The sequence below is a fragment of the Anomaloglossus baeobatrachus genome, chromosome 10 (genome assembly GCF_048569485.1).
Source record: "Anomaloglossus baeobatrachus isolate aAnoBae1 chromosome 10, aAnoBae1.hap1, whole genome shotgun sequence".
Classification (NCBI taxonomy): domain Eukaryota; kingdom Metazoa; phylum Chordata; class Amphibia; order Anura; family Aromobatidae; genus Anomaloglossus; species Anomaloglossus baeobatrachus.
Window position 1 is genome coordinate 206,399,754 of NC_134362.1, and position 20,809 is coordinate 206,420,562.

General features: G+C 58.7%; 2 protein-coding genes across 2 annotated transcripts in view; one reads left to right on the plus strand and one right to left on the minus strand.

Moving 5' to 3' along the window:
* The window catches only part of LOC142254404 (FH1/FH2 domain-containing protein 1-like), a 34,721-nt gene extending 33,154 nt beyond the window's left edge, over positions 1-1,567 (minus strand). Inside the window, 1 exon segment of the mRNA XM_075325445.1 lies at positions 1,322-1,567. Within this exon segment, the coding sequence (XP_075181560.1) occupies positions 1,322-1,567 (246 nt within the window).
* Positions 1,568-8,177: 6,610 nt separating this feature from the next.
* FHOD1 (formin homology 2 domain containing 1) overlaps positions 8,178-20,809 on the plus strand; it is a 40,652-nt gene continuing 28,020 nt past the window's right edge. The window contains 2 exon segments of the mRNA XM_075325446.1: positions 8,178-8,276; positions 11,892-12,733. Coding sequence (XP_075181561.1) covers positions 8,178-8,276; positions 11,892-12,733 — 941 coding nt within the window.

The window sequence follows — 20,809 nt, forward strand, 5'->3', positions numbered from 1 at the left end:
GTGTCACCTTGCCGTACGGCGTCTCCACTCTGCGCATAGCTCATTGAATTGGTGATTAGCCCCGTGTGCAGTCACGAGGTACAGGACGGCGCAGGGCAGGCACTCCTCCTGACCAGTCAGCCATGACGCAGCACTTACACGACACAGACCCATCAGTAGGAATAATTTATAGGGTGCGTCCCTTTAAACGGCCGATGCTAATAACCAGTGTCGGGGACGGCCATGTTGGAGTAAAATGTCTCGTTTTGCCTCCAAACGAGCCGTACAACGTCTCCCCAGCCGCGATGGCTGCGCGCGCTGCCAGATCCCGAGGCGTTGCTGGCGCCGTCCACAGATCAGCGAGACCGTGTTTATGAGGAATTCTGTTCCATTACATAACGGCCTCGACAGTGAAAATACGAGCAAAACGTCTCGAAAACACCGCGGCCGGTCCAGGAGGAGGCGGAAATATTACTCGTATATACCATGGCCGCCGCCGTGCACAGGGCGCCTGATGACCATGGCTGCCCTATAGTCTTCATGTGAATAGCGGATAGTACGAGAATGGGGGACCGGTATCCCCTGTGTGTATGGGGCGTTACTGAGCAGGTGTGACCACCACCCCTATGCAGCAGTGGTTGCGCATGAGTACTAGTGCGCCATCAGGGGGCTCCACTCCATTGACTGGTGGGATGCACGTCAATCAGACCTCCCCGGTGATCTATATTTAGTGCAAAACCCCTCTATGCACCAGTGCCGATCGAACGTGCAATGCAACAGCGGGCGCCGCGGTCATAGGATGCAATGCAACAGCGGGCGCCGCGGTCATAGGATGCAATGCAACAGCGGGCGCCGCGGTCATAGGGTGCAATGCAACAGCGGGCGCCGCGGTCAGAGGGTGCAATGCAACACCGGGCGCCGCGGTCAGAGGGTGCAATGCAACACCGGGCGCCGCGGTCAGAGGGTGCAATGCAACACCGGGCGCCGCGGTCAGAGGGTGCAATGCAACACAGGGCGCCGCGGTCAGAGGGTGCAATGCAACAGAGGGCGCCGCGGTCAGAGGGTGCAATGCAACAGAGGGCGCCGCGGTCAGAGGGTGCAATGCAACAGAGGGCGCCGCGGTCAGAGGGTGCAATGCAACAGAGGGCGCCGCGGTCAGAGGGTGCAATGCAACAGAGGGCGCCGCGGTCAGAGGGTGCAATGCAACAGAGGGCGCCGCGGTCAAAGGGTGCAATGCAACAGAGGGCGCCACGGTCAGAGGGTGCAATGCAAACAGCGGGCGCCGCGGTCATAGGGTGCAATGCAAACAGCGGGCGCCGCGGTCAGAGGGTGCAATGCAAACAGCGGGTGCCGCGGTCAGAGGGTGCAATCGGTATAACAGATTCAGCTCATTCACAACCAGGTCTGTACGGCGCGGGGCCTGGATAAACATGGCCGTCACCAGCTCCATAATCCTGCGTGGTCCATGGACGGACTCCCCACATAAGGACTCCCCACATAAGGAGTCTTCCCGGGGCCGAGCGTCTCCTTCCCCCGAGGTTCCAGCAGCTTTTGTGGAATCATCCACGATCCTAATTACTAAACCCATTCGGCATTTTTTGTTTTGTAATCCGGGCAAGGGTGGCCGGGCGCAGGTTACATCTCACACGATCATTTCTCGCGGACTGTCGCGGCTCCGGGAGATCGGTGCATCTTTTCATCACTCCGCACTTTGGCCGAGCATCAGAAAATTGGGAGAAAACTGCTCAAGCTGAACAAATAGTGATAATTGTTTTATGGCGCGGGAGAGCTGCGGGGCACGGATCCACCGCTGCCGGGGATGGATCGGATTATGGTGGGGGGGGAGGTAAGGAAGAGGCCGGGAAGACTGGGGAGCGTCACGGGGTCACCCTGAGATGATCGCTCATTCCTTACAGATTAAGAAAGAAATCTGTACATGAAACAGGAGGAAAAAAAAAAAAGAAATCTGTACATGAAACAGGAGGAAAAAAAAAAAAGTCTGATCAGAAAAGCAGCCGACAGGAGGCGCAGACTGGGGCTTATCCTGCTCAAATCCAGTTGCATTTTTTTGCGCAATTCCCGCACAACTTTTTGTTAGCTGTTGTGGCACTACAACTCCCAGCATGTGCGGAGTGTCACAAAAACTGGACAGGTCTCCAAATATGATTATTATTTTTTATAAGAATACCAGATTTTGCACTCTAGCGGCCGCCTCCGCCGCCCGGTGCCTCCTCCGGGGTACAGCGCTTCTCCCCATAGAAAGTGCCCCTGTTTACACAGAGGATTCGGACGGGGACGCACATAATGCCAGGCCGCGAGGAGGGCGGAGACCGCAGCTATTCTCAGAGCCTCTGTGCCCAGGAACCAAAATAGCAGGAGCCGCCGCAGAAGAGGCCGGGGCGACGTCAGATCCATGTGCCCTGGAATGGATAATTCATTTCTTATATATATATATATATATATATATATATATATATATATATATATATATATATATATATATATATATATATATATATAACAAAGAAAAAAAAAAAAGAGGGAAGAAGAGAGAAAGAGAAGAAGAAGAAGAAGAGAGAAAGAGAAGAAGAAGAAGAAGAGAGAAAGAGAAGAAGAAGAAGAAGAGAGAAAGAGAAGAAGAAGAAGAAGAGAGAAAGAGAAGAAGAAGAAGAAGAGAGAAAGAGAAGAAGAAGAAGAAGAGAGAAAGAGAAGAAGAAGAAGAAGAGAGAAAGAGAAGAAGAAGAAGAAGAGAGAAAGAGAAGAAGAAGAAGAAGAGAGAAAGAGAAGAAGAAGAAGAAGAGAGAAAGAGAAGAAGAAGAAGAAGAGAGAAAGAGAAGAAGAAGAAGAAGAGAGAAAGAGAAGAAGAAGAAGAAGAAGAAGAGAGAAAGAGAAGAAGAAGAAGAAGAGAGAAAGAGAAGAAGAAGAAGAAGAGAGAAAGAGAAGAAGAAGAAGAAGAGAGAAAGAGAAGAAGAAGAAGAAGAGAGAAAGAGAAGAAGAAGAAGAAGAGAGAAAGAGAAGAAGAAGAAGAAGAGAGAAAGAGAAGAAGAAGAAGAAGAGAGAAAGAGAAGAAGAAGAAGAAGAGAGAAAGAGAAGAAGAAGAAGAAGAGAGAAAGAGAAGAAGAAGAAGAAGAGAGAAAGAGAAGAAGAAGAAGAAGAGAGAAAGAGAAGAAGAAGAAGAAGAGAGAAAGAGAAGAAGAAGAAGAAGAGAGAAAGAGAAGAAGAAGAAGAAGAGAGAAAGAGAAGAAGAAGAAGAGAGAAAGAGAAGAAGAAGAAGAGAGAAAGAGAAGAAGAAGAAGAGAGAAAGAGAAGAAGAAGAAGAGAGAAAGAGAAGAAGAAGAAGAGAGAAAGAGAAGAAGAAGAAGAGAGAAAGAGAAGAAGAAGAGAGAAAGAGAAGAAGAAGAGAGAAAGAGAAGAAGAAGAGAGAAAGAGAAGAAGAGAGAAAGAAGAAGAGAGAAAGAAGAAAGGAGAAAGAAAAAAAATAGATAAAAATAAAAAAAAAATACCACCACGGATTGAGCCTTTCTAATGGGGAGAGTTGCCAGTTGCAGCGCCCATCGATCGCTGCTCCCCCACAATAGAGCGCATTTGACCTGATGATTTCCGTGTTCCGGCTGCGGCCGCAGTGAGTGACGACTGTTTATGTATCCGCAGCGCAGATAAGCCAAGGACGCGCCATATTACAAGACGGATCACATCATTAGTCGCTGCGGCGGCGCAACGAAACATCCCCCTGCTGTACCTGCGTTTCGCCACATCCCGACTCATCTAATACAGATAATGAACTATAATGGGAGGAAGAACAAAAAAACATTATTAATATTAAGGGACTCCGCTTCACCCAAACAGTAAACTGGTTTATCCCGTCCTAGTGGGAAGAGAGCGCCTCGGGACCGAAATAAAGGAACAATGGAGCAAGTCAGCTGCCTGAGAAACTTGCAGTCACGATGAAGGCGCAGAAATAAAGGGGATGCCTCGGGAAGCGAAGCATCACACGACATCCACTCAGATTGTGGACTCCGCATTAGAACTTCTCTGGACTCGGAAAAGCATGGGTCACCCAACGCTTCCAAACTCAGAAGAGGCAGTACACAACGTGTATATATAACACAGGCCGAACAAGCTCTGTTTACGTCAGTCATTGTTTATTAAAAATCCTAGAGGATCCCTTTAAGGAAGCCCTGTCACTTGCCATGATTATGCCGTTTTTAGTCCTGGTGTAAATGCCGCCGTTCTCCTGAATCCGGTGATGTTTTTATTTTGTTCCTGCTCCTCTCTGATCCCGAGATATGGCCTCCTCTTCCCTATATGTAAATGTAGACCTTTAAACAAAGTGGGAGTGGCCAGCCAATCTTCTTCTTGATAACCACACCCCCTTAGCTAACATAACTAGATTTACATACAGGAAAGTGTGGGCCATATCTCCGGAACAGAGAGGCGCAGGAAGAAAAGAAAAACTACGCCGGATTCAGGAGAACAGCGGCGTTTACATCAGATATAAAAAATACATAATGATGGCAGCCATGTGCTGACAAATCATTCCCCGCACACCTCACCGCCGCGGACCTGCACGGAACACGGGGAGGCCAAAAGGTGTCAGCCGGCCCGGCGTCATTACTGCCGGCGTCACACACAGACGAGGACGGGTCTGCTGCTCCAGCGCTGAGCAATCATTAACAAGGAGAAGGCAAAGTCTTAAAGGAACTCCGCTATGTGCTCAGCGTAACCCTCACATCACGTGACCCCTCTGCGCCCCTCTAATTCCCTCATCACTGATCACTGCCAGATGAGAAAATACAGGGGTCACCCCGAGTAACACCACAATCTACAGAACAGGCGGGAACCCCGAAAACCACAGGTAGAGAAAGGGTCAGCGATGACAACTATGGGGAAGAGCGGAGACCCCCAGACAGGCCGGGAAAAGGCCTGGCCAATCATTCATGGGGTTCCAGTAGGCAAAGGGGGGAAAGGCCACTGCCAAACACACTCTCCTCCGTCCCTCCTCCTCCTCCTCCTCCTCCTCACGCGCACCCCCTCCGTCCCTTCTCCTCACGCACAGCCCCCTCCGTCCCTCCTCCTCCTCCTGCACAGCCCCCTCCGTCCCTCCTCCTCCTCACGCACAGCCCCCTCCGTCCCTCCTCCTCCTCCTCACGCACAGCCCCCTCCGTCCCTCCTCCTCCTCCTCACGCACAGCCCCCTCCGTCCCTCCTCCTCACGCACAGCCCCCTCAGTCCCTCCTCCTCACGCACAGCCCCCTCCGTCCCTCCTCCTCCTCCTCCTCCTCACGCACAGCCCCCTCCGTCCCTCCTCCTCCTCACGCACAGCCCCCTCCGTCCCTCCTCCTCCTCACGCACAGCCCCCTCCGTCCCTCCTCCTCCTCACGCACAGCCCCCTCCGTCCCTCCTCCTCCTCCTCCTCACGCACAGCCCCCTCCGTCCCTCCTCCTCACGCACAGCCCCCTCAGTCCCTCCTCCTCACGCACAGCCCCCTCAGTCCCTCCTCCTCACGCACAGCCCCCTCAGTCCCTCCTCCTCACGCACAGCCCCCTCAGTCCCTCCTCCTCACGCACAGCCCCCTCAGTCCCTCCTCCTCACGCACAGCCCCCTCAGTCCCTCCTCCTCACGCACAGCCCCCTCCGTCCCTCCTCCTCACGCACAGCCCCCTCCGTCCCTCCTCCTCACGCACAGCCCCCTCCGTCCCTCCTCCTCACGCACAGCCCCCTCCGTCCCTCCTCCTCCTCCTCACGCACAGCCCCCTCCGTCCCTCCTCCTCCTCCTCACGCACAGCCCCCTCCGTCCCTCCTCCTCCTCCTCACGCACAGCCCCCTCCGTCCCTCCTCCTCCTCCTCACGCACAGCCCCCTCCGTCCCTCCTCCTCCTCCTCACGCACAGCCCCCTCCGTCCCTCCTCCTCCTCCTCACGCACAGCCCCCTCCGTCCCTCCTCCTCCTCCTCACGCACAGCCCCCTCCGTCCCTCCTCCTCCTCCTCCTCACGCACAGCCCCCTCCGTCCCTCCTCCTCCTCCTCCTCACGCACAGCCCCCTCCGTCCCTCCTCCTCCTCCTCACGCACAGCCCCCTCCGTCCCTCCTCCTCCTCACGCACAGCCCCCTCCGTCCCTCCTCCTCCTCCTCACGCACAGCCCCCTCCGTCCCTCCTCCTCCTCCTCACGCACAGCCCCCTCCGTCCCTCCTCCTCCTCCTCACGCACAGCCCCCTCCATCCCTCCTCCTCCTCACGCACAGCCCCCTCCGTCCCTCCTCCTCCTCCTCCTCCTCCTCCTCCTCACGCACAGCCCCCTCCGTCCCTCCTCCTCCTCCTTCTCCTCACGCACAGCCCCCTCCGTCCCTCCTCCTCCTCCTCCTCCTCACGCACAGCCCCCTCCGTCCCTCCTCCTCCTCCTCCTCCTCACGCACAGCCCCCTCCTCCTCACGCACAGCCCCCTCCGTCCCTCCTCCTCCTCACGCACAGCCCCCTCTGTCCCTCCTCCTCCTCACGCACAGCCCCCTCCGTCCCTCCTCCTCCTCCTCCTCACGCACAGCCCCCTCCGTCCCTCCTCCTCCTCCTCCTCACGCACAGCCCCCTCCGTCCCTCCTCCTCCTCCTCACGCACAGCCCCCTCCGTCCCTCCTCCTCCTCCTCACGCACAGCCCCCTCCGTCCCTCCTCCTCCTCACGCACAGCCTCCTCAGTCCCTCCTCCTCACGCACAGCCTCCTCAGTCCCTCCTCCTCCTCACGCACAGCCTCCTCCGTCCCTCCCCCTCCTCACGCACAGCCTCCTCCGTCCCTCCCCCTCCTCACGCACAGCCCCCTCCGTCCCTCCCCCTCCTCACGCACAGCCCCCTCCGTCCCTCCTCCTCACGCACAGCCCCCTCAGTCCCTCCTCCTCACGCACAGCCCCCTCAGTCCCTCCTCCTCACGCACAGCCCCCTCAGTCCCTCCTCCTCACGCACAGCCCCCTCAGTCCCTCCTCCTCACGCACAGCCCCCTCAGTCCCTCCTCCTCACGCACAGCCCCCTCAGTCCCTCCTCCTCACGCACAGCCCCCTCAGTCCCTCCTCCTCACGCACAGCCCCCTCAGTCCCTCCTCCTCACGCACAGCCCCCTCAGTCCCTCCTCCTCACGCACAGCCCCCTCAGTCCCTCCTCCTCACGCACAGCCCCCTCAGTCCCTCCTCCTCACGCACAGCCCCCTCAGTCCCTCCTCCTCACGCACAGCCCCCTCAGTCCCTCCTCCTCACGCACAGCCCCCTCAGTCCCTCCTCCTCACGCACAGCCCCCTCAGTCCCTCCTCCTCACGCACAGCCCCCTCCGTCCCTCCTCCTCACGCACAGCCCCCTCCGTCCCTCCTCCTCACGCACAGCCCCCTCCGTCCCTCCTCCTCCTCCTCACGCACAGCCCCCTCCGTCCCTCCTCCTCCTCCTCCTCCTCACGCACAGCCTCCTCCGTCCCTCCTCACGCACAGCCTCCTCCGTCCCTCCTCACGCACAGCCTCCTCCGTCCCTCCTCACGCACAGCCTCCTCCGTCCCTCCTCACGCACAGCCCCCTCCGTCCCTCCTCACGCACAGCCCCCTCCGTCCCTCCTCACGCACAGCCCCCTCCGTCCCTCCTCCTCCTCATGCACGCACAGCCCCCTCCGTCCCTCCTCCTCACGCACAGCCCCCTCCGTCCCCCCTCCTCAAGCCCCCCTCCGTCCCCCCTCCTCAAGCCCCCCCTCCTCACGCACACCCCCTCCATCAACATTACATTTAGATGGACCATTCTCTGCTCATTAACAAGATGTAATCAGTTCTATAGATTGATCGGCGCTCGTTTACACAAACTGATAATACAGTGGCTCTGCCCCCACACGTCTCCAGCACATCCCCCACACATAGAGGGGATTATACTCCGGCATCACCGCCTGATCGCCCCTAGAACCAGCATTTACTGATTATCGGCTGATGAGGAGGCCCCCTTACACTTACCAGCTCATCTATGGATCTATGGTGGACCCCCGGCCCCCACAGTGTGAACAGCTGCCTGTGAATGAGGCAGGATCATGTGCAGGAAGTGACTAGTCCGGCGGTGATTATCCTGCTGATTGGTCACTCAGGATTTTAGGAAATTTGGATGTCGTCATGTCGGTAATATGAGCCGTCACCCAGCTCCTCTGGGAACTGGCTAATCGAAGAATGGAATGGATGATGGCTAATACGGCTATAATGATGGCCGCCACCCAACTGTCCGAACAGCAGATCTACAGAACGGAGGGCGAGGAATACAATGCTGGGCAAAACTGCTATTCAGGAGTGCGGGAAAGCTGGGTGCCTCACTGCTGGACTCTGAAGGGGGGGGGGGGGGGGGGAAACAGCTATTCAGGAGTGCGGGAAAGCTGGGTGACTCACTGCTGGACTCTGAAGGGGGGGGCGACCGCTATTCAAGAGTGCGGGAAAGCTGGGTGCCTCACCGCTGGACTCTGGGGGGGGGACCCGCTATTCAGAAGTGCGGGAAAGCGGGGGTGCCTCACTGCTGGACTCTGAAGGGGGGGGGGGAAACAGCTATTCAGGAGTGCGGGAAAGCTGGGTGACTCACTGCTGGACTCTGAAGGGGGGGGGCGACCGCTATTCAAGAGTGCGGGAAAGCTGGGTGCCTCACCGCTGGACTCTGGGGGGGAACCGCTATTCAGGAGTGCGGGAAAGCGGGGTGCCTCACTGCTGGACTCTGGGGGGAACCGCTATTCAGGAGTGCGGGAAAGCGGGGTGCCTCACTGCTGGATTCTGAAGGGGGGGGGGGGGGACCGCTATTCAGGAGTGCGGGAAAGCGGGGGTGCCTCACTGCTGGACTCTGAAGGGGGGGGGGCGACCGCTATTCAAGAGTGCGGGAAAGCTGGGTGCCTCACCGCTGGACTCTGGGGGGGGAACCGCTATTCAGGAGTGCGGGAAAGCGGGGTGCCTCACTGCTGGACTCTGGGGGGGGAACCGCTATTCAGGAGTGCGGGAAAGCGGGGTGCCTCACTGCTGGATTCTGAAGGGGGGGGGGGGGGGGACCGCTATTCAGGAGTGCGGGAAAGCGGGGTGCCTCACTGCTGGACTCTGAAGGGAGGGGGGGGGGTGCGACCGCTATTCAGGAGTGTGGGAAAGCTGTGTGCCTCACTGCTGGACTCTGAAGGGGGGGGGGGGGCGACGACCGCTATTCAGGAGTGTGGGGAAGCTGGGTGGCTCGTTGCTGGACTGTGGGTGGAAAACGCTATTCAGGAGTTTGGGAAAGCTGGGTGCCTCACTTCTGGACTCTGGGGATAAATGGCAATTCAGGAGTGTGGGAAAGCTGGGTGCCTCTTTGCTGGACTCGGCGGGGGGGGGGGGATCTGCTATTCAGGAGTGTGGGGAAGCTGGTTGCCTCACCGCTGGACTCTGGGGGGGAACCGCTATTCAGGAGTGCGGGAAAGCGGGGTGCCTCACTGCTGGATTCTGAAGGGGGGGGGGACCGCTATTCAGGAGTGCGGGAAAGCGGGGTGCCTCACTGCTGGACTCTGAAGGGAGGGGGGGGGTGTGACCGCTATTCAGGAGTGCGGGAAAGCGGGGTGCCTCACTGCTGGACTCTGAAGGGGGGGGGGGGGGCGACGACCGCTATTCAGGAGTGTGGGGAAGCTGGGTGGCTCGTTGCTGGACTGTGGGTGGAAAACGCTATTCAGGAGTTTGGGAAAGCTGGGTGCCTCTTTGCTGGACTCGGCGGGGGGGGGGGGATCTGCTATTCAGGAGTGTGGGAAAGCTGGGTGCCTCTTTGTTGGACTCTTGGGGGGGGGCGACAGCTATTCAGGAGTGTGAGAAAGCTGGGTACCTCTTTGCTGGACTCGGGGGGGAGGGAATCTGCTATTCAGGAGTGTGAGAAAGCTGGGTACCTCTTTGCTGGACTCGGCGGGGGGGGGATCTGCTATTCAGGAGTGTGGGGAAGCTGGGTGCCTCTTTGTTGGACTCTTGGGGGGGCGACGGCTATTCAGGAGTGTGAGAAAGCTGGGTGCCTCTTTGCTGGACTCGGGGGGGGGGAGGGAATCTGCTATTCAGGAGTGTAGGAAAGCTGGGTTGCTGGACTCAGAAATGGACATGTTTTAGGATCCCGGGTGGCGTGTTCATCGCCAGTCTTCTCCGCCAGGATCATGTCAAGATTTCTTACAGCGATTTCCCAATCATGTCCCCGTGCCAGGGACCCCATCCTCAAAATCCAGATGCCAGACTCTGCTCGAAAACTGCGGTCTGTGCCAGAGAGCAACTAAAAATGGGAACTTCAGGGGGGACATAACCGAGAACAGATGTGGCTGCCCGGAGCGAGCTACGAACAGGCCAATGAGTAATGTGCAGGGAGAGGGGGTCCGGCTTCACATGCTCCGGGGACCGGCGGCGGGGGGGACCTGACCCAAACAACAACACCGCGCTCCTAAGAGGCATTAGAAAACGGATGACGTCCTTCACACCCGCACCGTCTGAAGGAGTCACCAAGGAAACAGCGGAAACCTAGACCGGGGCTAAAGGGGAACTCCACCGAAACACACTGCGCCTGCTATTACTATTCATTACAATGTATCAAATGTGTAAGAGTGGAGTCCGGACACGGTGAGAAAATCTTACACAACTCTTACACGGATAAAAGTAAATGCGGTCCAGCTCACCCCAAACCATCTCGATTGGGTTCAGGTCTGGTGACTGTGGAGGCCAGGTCATCTGGCGTAGCCCCCATCACTCTCCTTCTTAGTCACATAGCCCTTACACAGCCTGGAGGTGTTTGGGGTCATTGTCCTGTTGAAAAATAAATGATGGTCCAACTAAACGCAAACCGGATGGAACAGCACGCGGCTGCAAGATGCTGTGGTAGCCATGCTGGTTCTGTATGCCTTCAATTCTGAATAAATCCCCAACAGTGTCACCAGCAAAGCCCCCCCCCCCCACACCGTCACACCTCCTCCTCCATGCTTCACGGTGGGAACCAGCCATGTAGAGTCCATCCGTTCACCTTTTCTATAAAGGCACGGTGGTTGGATCCAAAGATCTCAAATTTGGACTCATCAGACCAAAGCACAGATTTCCACTGGTCTAATGTCCATTCCTTGTGTTCTTTAGCCCAGACAAGTCTCTTCTGCTTGTTGCCTGTCCTTAGCAGTGGTTTCCTAGCAGCTATTTTACCATGAAGGCTGCTGCACAAAGTCTCCTCTTAACAGTTGTTCTAGAGATGAGAAGGTGTGTCCAAACTTTTGGTCTGTACTGTAATATATATATATATAATATTAGTATTATGGCTTATTCACATTAAAGGACAGCCGTGCCTCCATGCTTTACACTGCTGATACAGCCGTGCCTCCATGCTTTACACTGCTGATACAGCCGTGCCTCCATGCTTTACACTGCTGATCTGCTCACCAGGGCACAGACTGTACTTACTGCAAGGTGGCTAACAGGATCCCTGCGGGGGATCCAGAACAAGCCCCCCATAATGACGCACTGCTTATTGTACGTGGAGTTTCTAGGGACAAAAGCAACGTCAATGGTTGAGAATGACAACAAGCCGCACACGGGAGCAGCAGGTTGTCAGCGGGAGGGAGGAGGACCAAACACGACCTGTGACCTCCACCAGGAACAATCCAGTACCTGCCGCAGGGCGAGATCACCGCATTGTCAGGAGGTCGGGTTACACACCTCCCCGCAATGAATGGAGACGCTATAGGGCATGAAATCGGGGGGCCCCAGTACAGAGACAGGGCGGCAGAGGGGGGGCCGCCAGAGAGGGCGGCAGAGGGGGGCCCCAACAGTCTGCAGGGGCCCCAACAGTCAGCGCGGTAAGGACCGGTCTGGTGATGAGAGCTAAGGCGTCATCCACCATACCAAAAAACGTATAGAAGAGCGGCAATGTTTGCTGTCAGTGAATAGAAACATTCTATAGGTTATTCCCAGAGGCTGAAAAGCCTCCAGTCTGCGCCCGGCCTGGACATTGCATCTGCGGCCCCCGGCCTGGACATTGCATCTGCGGCCCCCGGCCTGGACATTGCATCTGCGGCCCCCGGCCTGGACATTGCATCTGCGGCCCCCGGCCTGGACATTGCATCTGCGGCCCCCGGCCTGGACATTGCATCTGCGGCCCCCGGCCTGGACATTGCATCTGCGGCCCCCGGCCTGGACATTGCATCTGCGGCCCCCGGCCTGGACATTGCATCTGCGGCCCCCGGCCTGGACATTGCATCTGCGGCCCCCGGCCTGGACATTGCATCTGCGGCCCCCGGCCTGGACATTGCATCTGCGCCCCCCGGCCTGGACATTGCATCTGCGGCCCCCGGCCTGGACATTGCATCTGCGGCCCCCGGCCTGGACATTGCATCTGCGGCCCCCGGCCTGGACATTGCATCTGCGGCCCCCGGCCTGGACATTGCATCTGCGGCCCCCGGCCTGGACATTGCATCTGCGGCCCCCGGCCTGGACATTGCATCTGCGGCCCCCGGCCTGGACATTGCATCTGCGGCCCCCGGCCTGGACATTGCATCTGCGGCCCCCGGCCTGGACATTGCATCTGCGGCCCCCGGCCTGGACATTGCATCTGCGGCCCCCGGCCTGGACATTGCATCTGCGGCCCCCGGCCTGGACATTGCATCTGCGGCCCCCGGCCTGGACATTGCATCTGCGGCCCCCGGCCTGGACATTGCATCTGCGCCCCCCCGGCCTGGACATTGCATCTGCGCCCCCCCGGCCTGGACATTGCATCTGCGCCCCCGGCCTGGACATTGCATCTGCGCTGATACATTGTAACACTGGGTATACAGTAAAGTCCCGGGGAACAGAGGGGCCTTGCTCCGTGACAATCGCTTATTGGCAATCGCTTCATGTCACGATGTTTCAGCGAAACTCAAGAAGCATTAAGTGAAGAAAATGCAATTATTCCAAATCCGTGCCGGGGAGGGGCGCATCCTTGTAACCCTTGTGTGACACAGAAGAGAAGAAGGAGGTCAGGTGAAATCCCCGCGCCCCGGCCCTCACCTCCTGCGTTATCTTAGGCACACATCCTCATAACGCTCAGTGGATCATGTCCAGGGACGGCCGGCGTCACCTGCATCATCATATAATAGTGAAGCCCCCGGCTTCATACGGACCTTCTGCTCTCAGAATCAAAAGTGTCAGTTTACACTGCGGTTCTGGAGTTCCATTTATGAAACAGGAGGCTCTGGATGAACAGGGCCCATCTGTATAAGCGGGGTGTGTTATTCCTGCGCTGATAATTAGCGCGTCTGGGGTCCATTCCTGGATTGTCATACTGGTGACGTTTGCAGCAGCTCCGGCCATAAAGCGATGGGCTGTGTGCCCTGTGATAAGGCCGGTGTATGGGAGCAATCACGCGTGTGAAGAACAGATAGCGCAGGGGCCCAGGAACAAAGGGGCACGGACCTCCCCGGACAATGCGGCCCCTGCACACCGAACCTCACAGGACGAGACCCAGGAAAAGGGGGGCACGGACCACCCCGGACAATGCGACCCCTGAACACCAAGCCTTACAGGACGAGACCCAGGAATAAGGGGGCACGGACCACCCCGGACAATGCGACCCCTGAACACCAAGCCTTACAGGACGAGACCCAGGAATAAGGGGGCACGGACTTCCCCGGAGAATGCGGCCCCTGCACACCGAGCCTCACAGGACGAGACCCAGAAAAAGGGGGGCACGGACCTCCCCGGACAATGCGGCCCCTGCACACCGAGACCCAGGAATAAGGGGGCACGGACCTCCCCGGACAATGCGGCCCCTGCACACCGAGACCCAGGAACAAGGGGGCACGGACCTCCCCGGACAGTGCGGACCCTGCACTCCGAGCCTTACAGGACGAGACCCAGGAATAAGGGGGCACGGACCTCCCCGGACAATGCGGCCCCTGCACACCAAACCTCACAGGACGAGACCCAGAAAAAGGGGGGCACGGACCTCCCCGGACAACGCGGCCCCTGCACACCGAACCTCACAGGACGAGACCCAGGAAAAGGGGGGCACGGACCACCCCGGACAATGCGACCCCTGAACACCAAGCCTTACAGGACGAGACCCAGAAAAAGGGGGGCACGGACCTCCCCGGACAATGCAGCCCCTGCACACCGAGACCCAGGAATAAGGGGGCACGGACCTCTCCGGACAGTGTGGACCCTGCACACCGAGCCTTACAGGAGTAGACCCAGGAACAAGGGGGCACGGACCTCCCCGGACAATGCGGCCCCTGCACACCGAGACCCAGGAACAAGGGGGCACGGACCTCCCCGGACAATGCGGCCCCTGCACACCGAGACCCAGGAACAAGGGGGCACGGACCTCCCCGGACAGTGCGGACCCTGCACACCGAGCCTTACAGGACGAGACCCAGGAATAAGGGGGCACGGACCTCCCCGGACAATGCGGCCCCTGCACACCGAACCTCACAGGACGAGACCCAGGAAAAGGGGGGCACGGACCACCCCGGACAATGCGACCCCTGAACACCAAGCCTTACAGGACGAGACCCAGAAAAAGGGGGGCACGGACCTCCCCGGACAATGCAGCCCCTGCACACCGAGACCCAGGAATAAGGGGGCACGGACCTCTCCGGACAGTGTGGACCCTGCACACCGAGCCTTACAGGAGGAGACCCAGGAACAAGGGGGCACGGACCTCCCCGGACAATGCGGCCCCTGCACACCGAGAACCCAGGAACAAGGGGGCACGGACCTCCCCGGACAATGCGGTCCCTGCACACCGAGCCTTACAGGACGAGACCCAGGAACAAGGGGGCACGGACCTTCCCGGACAATGCGGCCCCTGCACACCGAGCCTTACAGGACGAGACCCAGAAACAAGGGGGCACGGACCTCCCCGGACAATGCGGCCCCTGCACACCGAGCCTTACAGGACGAGACCCAGGAACAAGGGGGCACGGACCTCCCCGGACAATGCGGCCCCTGCACACCGAGCCTTACAGGACGAGACCCAGGAACAAGGGGGCACGGACCTCCCCGGACAATGCGGCCCCTGCACACCGAGACCCAGGAACAAGGGGGCACGGACCTCCCCGGACAATGCGGCCCCTGCACACCGAGACCCAGGAACAAGGGGGCACGGACCTCCCCGGACAATGCGGCCCCTGCACACCGAGACCCAGGAACAAGGGGGCACGGACCTCCCCGGACAATGCGGTCCCTGCACACCGAGCCTTACAGTGCGAGACCCAAGAACAAGGGGGCACGGCCCTCCCCGGACAATGCGGCCCCTGCACACCGAGACCCAGGAACAAGGGGGAACGGACCTTCCCGGACAATGCGGCCCCTGCACACCGAGCCTTACAGGACGAGACCCAGGAACAAGGGGGCACGGACCTCCCCGGACAATGCGGTCCCTGCAAACCGAGCCTTACAGGACGAGCGACGGAAGCCTCAGCGCAGACTTAAAGGGGTTCTCTATCCTGTAAAATTCACCTCCCAAGCCATAAAATAGCAGATATTCACTTTACAGCTTTATAGGGGTCAACACAGGCCTGTCGCAATGTACAGGTAACTGTATATTAGGGAGTTTGGAGATTGTGCGGGGTCACCCCCTCTGGGGGGGGGGGTCCGGGCGCCTCGTGACGCTTTCTGTGTCACAATGAAGCAATCGCTTTAATCATCTGCAAAGTGAGCAACACGGATTATGAAATCACAAGACGGTGATGTGTCAGAAAAACACTTCAACCCCTGCAGATGTGTCACCAGACGGACGAGACCACATCCTGCAGGACGCAGGTGACGGCAGCCATGCACAAACGCCGGCAGCGGGGGCGCAGATAATCGGTGCAACCGGGTCCAGGGTGGGAGGGGAGCAGATCACTGGTGCAACCGGGGCCCAGGGCGGCAGGGGAGCAGGTCATCGGTGCAACCGGGGCCCATGGCGGCAGGGGAGCAGGTCATCGGTGCAACCGGGGCCCAGGGCGGCAGGGGAGCAGGTCATCGGTGCAACCGGGGCCCAGGGCGGCAGGGGAGCAGGTCATCGGTGCAACTGGGGTGCAGGAGGCACGGGGGGAGCAATAGCGGCAGGGGAGCAGATCATCGGTGCAACCGGGGCCCAGGGCGGCAGGGGAGCAGATCATCGGTGCAACCAGGGCTCAGGAGGAGCAATGGCGGCAGGGAAGCAGATCATCAATGCAACCGGGGCTCAAAAGGTCTGGGAGGAGCAATGGTGGCAGGCGAGCAGCTCACTGGTGCAACTGGGGCCCAGGAGGTTCGAGGGGCATTGAAGAAAGTGGAATTGTGCACTTTAAGGAGCTTTTGGTCTACCAATGGGCCACATATTGTTCTTGCACAGGGGCCCTTTTCTGTCTGTGTCCACCAGTGAGTGGCGGCCAATAAGAGCAGCTGGTGGCTTTCACACATACACTGTGAAACTACAACTCCCAGCATGCTTTGGAGTCAAGAGACTAATGTTTGGCGGAGGGGGGGGGGGGGATGTAGAAAAAGAAAGTCAAAGAAATAACTTCAAACCTCGGAGGAGATTACGCAACAACCAGAGAAAAAGAAATCTCCCGTCAGAAATGAGGAAAACGTTACGAGCGGCCGCGGAGCAGGATGTGCTGCAGTCACAATAGGAAGTGAGTGGGGGTCTCCCACAGAGACCCCCCGAGGATGAGGAAGACCCAACACCGACAACAATGAGAACAATCCTAAGAGCAATGCCAGGAGTACGGTCATGTGCACACGGGGAGGGTTTGTTACACAAATTCCGCATCTCCTGCAGGAAAAACACCGCAAAAATGTGCGATTTTGATGCATTTTTCAAATTGAAGTCAAAGGGGGGAAAAAACGCTGCAAAATTGCGGAATAATGCAGCGAATGATGGGGTCGTGTCCATCCCACCGAGGGCAAGCTGTGAAATACAGTGGCATTTTTCGAGACGGTCCCGTACGCTGCAAATTACCCCCATTCCCGAGCATGGTGCAGCGATATAGGGGGCACGGCCTGTGACGCGGGGTAGCCCCATCCTTCGTGGGGTCTCTAGTGTCTCCGGCAGTGTCGGTGCACGTGCGGATCAATAATGATGCAGCAGCACAAAACCGCGTGTACAAACAATGCATTCTGCAAAACGTCACATTTACCGGGTCACACAACGGCCCGGGCCCACGTCACGGCTCCAGCTGCTGACAGATAACGGACAGTCACTGACAGCCACATGACAGCCGGGGAAATATACAGCAGAGGCATCAACGGTGCACCAAGACCGACAGGAGGATGAAGCTGCAGCCCAGAGCCGGCCGTGTGATCCGAGGACTGCAGAGAGGAGGGTTCACCCCAGACTGCGCACCCACCATACGGAGACATCACCCACACCAGACCCCACACTGCACACCCACCGTACGGAGACATCACCCACACCAGACCCCACACTGCACACCCACCGTACGGAGACATCACCCACGACACCAGACCCCACACTGCGCACCCACCGTACGGAGACATCACCCACACCAGACCCCCACACTGCACAACCACCGTACGGAGACATCACCCACACCAGACCCCACACTGCGCACCCACCGTACGGAGACATCACCCACACCAGACCCCACACTGCACACCCACCGTAAGGAGAAATCACCCACACCAGACCCCACACTGCGCACCCACCGTACGGAGACATCACCCACACCAGACCCCACACTGCGCACCCCACCGTACGGAGACATCACCCCACACCAGACCCCACACTGCACACCCACCGTACGGAGACATCACCCACACCAGACCCACACTGCACACCCACCATATGGAGACATCACCCACACCAGACCCCACACTGCACACCCACCATACGGAGACATCACCCACACCAGACCCCACACTGCACACCCACCGTACGGAGACATCACCCACACCAGACCCCACACTGCCGCACCCACCGTACGGAGACATCACCCACACCAGACCCCACACTGTACACCCACCGTACGGAGACATCACCCACACCAGACCCCACACTGCACACCCACCGTACGGAGACATCACCCACACCAGACCCCACACTGCACACCCACCATACGGAGACATCACCCACACCAGACCCCACACTGCACACCCACCATACGGAGACATCACCCACACCAGACCCCACACTGCGCACCCACCGTACGGAGACATCACCCACACCAGACCCCACACTGCGCACACCACCGTACGGAGACATCACCCACACCAGACCCCACACTGCACACCCACCGTACGGAGACATCACCCACACCAGACCCCCACACTGCGCACCCACCATACGGAGACATCACCCACACCAGACCCCCACACTGCGCACCCACCGTACGGAGACATCACCCACACCAGACCCCACACTGCACACCCACCGTACGGAGACATCACCCACACCAGACCCCACACTGCACACCCACCGTACGGAGACATCACCCACACCAGACCCCACACTGCGCACCCACCATACGGAGACATCACCCACACCAGACCCCACACTGCGCACCCACCGTACGGAGACATCACCCACACCAGACCCCACACTGCGCACCCACCGTACGGAGACATCACCCACACCAGACCCCACACTGCACACCCACCGTACGGAGACATCACCCACACCAGACCCCACACTGCGCACCCACCATACGGAGACATCACCCACACCAGACCCCACACTGCGCACCCACCGTACGGAGACATCACCCACACCAGACCCCACACTGCACACCCACCGTACGGAGACATCACCCACACCAGACCCCACACTGCACACCCACCATACGGAGACATCACCACACCAGACCCCACACTGCACACCCACCATACGGAGACATCACCCACACCAGACCCCACACTGCGCACCCACCGTACGGAGACATCACCCACACCAGACCCCCACACTGCACACCCACCGTACGGAGACATCACCCACACCAGACCCCACACTGCGCACCCACCGTACGGAGACATCACCCACACCAGACCCCCACACTGCACACCCACCGTACGGAGACATCACCCACACCAGACCCCACACTGCGCACCCACCATACGGAGACATCACCCACACCAGACCCCACACTGCGCACCCACCGTACGGAGACATCACCCACACCAGACCCCCACACTGCGCACCCACCGTACGGAGACATCACCCACACCAGACCCCACACTGCACACCCACCGTACGGAGACATCACCCACACCAGACCCCACACTGCACACCCACCATATGGAGACATCACCCACACTGCACACCCACCGGTATGGAGACATCACCCACACCAGACCCCACACTGCACACCCACCGTACGGAGACATCACCCACACAGACCCCACACTGCGCACCCACCGTACGGAGACATCACCCCACACCAGACTGCGCACCCAACCGTACGGAGACATCACCCACACCAGACCCCACACTGCACACCCACCGTACGGAGACATCACCCACACCAGACCCCCACACTGCGCACCCACCGTACGGAGACATCACCCACACCAGACCCCACACTGCGCACCCACCGTACGGAGACATCACCCACACCAGACCCCACACTGCACACCCCACCGTACGGAGACATCACCCACACCAGACCCCACACTGCGCACCCACTGTACGGAGACATCACCCACTCCAGACCCCACACTGTGCACCTACAGTCAGTGTTTTTCATTGTTTAAATGGCCCACAAAAATGAGAATTTCGTTGCTAACAGTGGCCATTACATTTTGTTTGCACCAGATTTGATACCTTTCCAGAAATGTCAAGATCTCTGCTTCATCAGTGAATAGAACCTCTCACGTCGGGAGCGTTACATTGTATCATTCCGGGGTGGACACAATTGTAAGAAACCCTCCATGTAGCTAGAGATGAGGGAATCCACACGGAGGCCCGTGGTTAGTATTCCGTGGTCACGGGATGGGAGCCCTGCTAACCTCTCCCAACCTGCTGCCACCCCCGTGCCTCTTAATTGGCCGGCCCGGGGCAAGGTCATGCATGCGCACCTCCGCTCCATCCAAGGGCGGGTCGCAGAGCCCCATCCTCACATTTTCTTGTGCCCCAGTCTTGGGAATGCTGGGGGGGGTCCCCTGCGATCAATCGAATCCCAGCAATTATCAAACTTATTTTGGGGGGGGGGAATAATCACTTTAACAAGTTTTCAGCGTGTGAATGTAACCATGGTGATGCCATTCACTGCAGGAAGCAGAGCTATTGAAAACTGCAACGAAAGACAAAGGAGATGAGAAAGTTGCAGGACTTTTCATGACTTTTCTCTGGGTGATTTTTTAGGACGGTGGACCCTCAGGTGTGGAGCAACATCAAAGGCGCCGCCGAGAAATAAGAGGGCGACGTGCGGATGCTGTGACTGAACGTTAGTGATCCAGCCATCGTGAGTCACGCCGGCCGCTCATCCCACACATTCCTAACTTTCCTTTACTCCAGAGACATTACCCATAAACCCGTCCACAACGTGGCCAAACAGGTTCTGCCGCGGTGCCCCGAGGTGGGTAGTATGGCGCTAGCTGCCAGATCATAACACGACACCTCCGGGAAACCCCCCCAGAAGTACAGAAACCGGACTCAGTCTAATGCCTCCTTCACATGTCCATGTTTCCAACGCGGGACCGGCCTACCCTGCCCGATCGCGGGACCGGCCTACCCTGCCCGACGCGGGACCGGCCCTACCCTGCCGACGCGGGGACCGGGCCTACCCCTGCCCGACGCGGGACCGGCCTCCCTGCCCGACGCGGGGACCGGCCTACCCTGCCCGACGCGGGAAAGGCCTACCCTGCCCGACGCGGGAAAGGCCTACCCTGCCCGACGCGGGAAAGGCCTACCCTGCCCGACGCGGGAA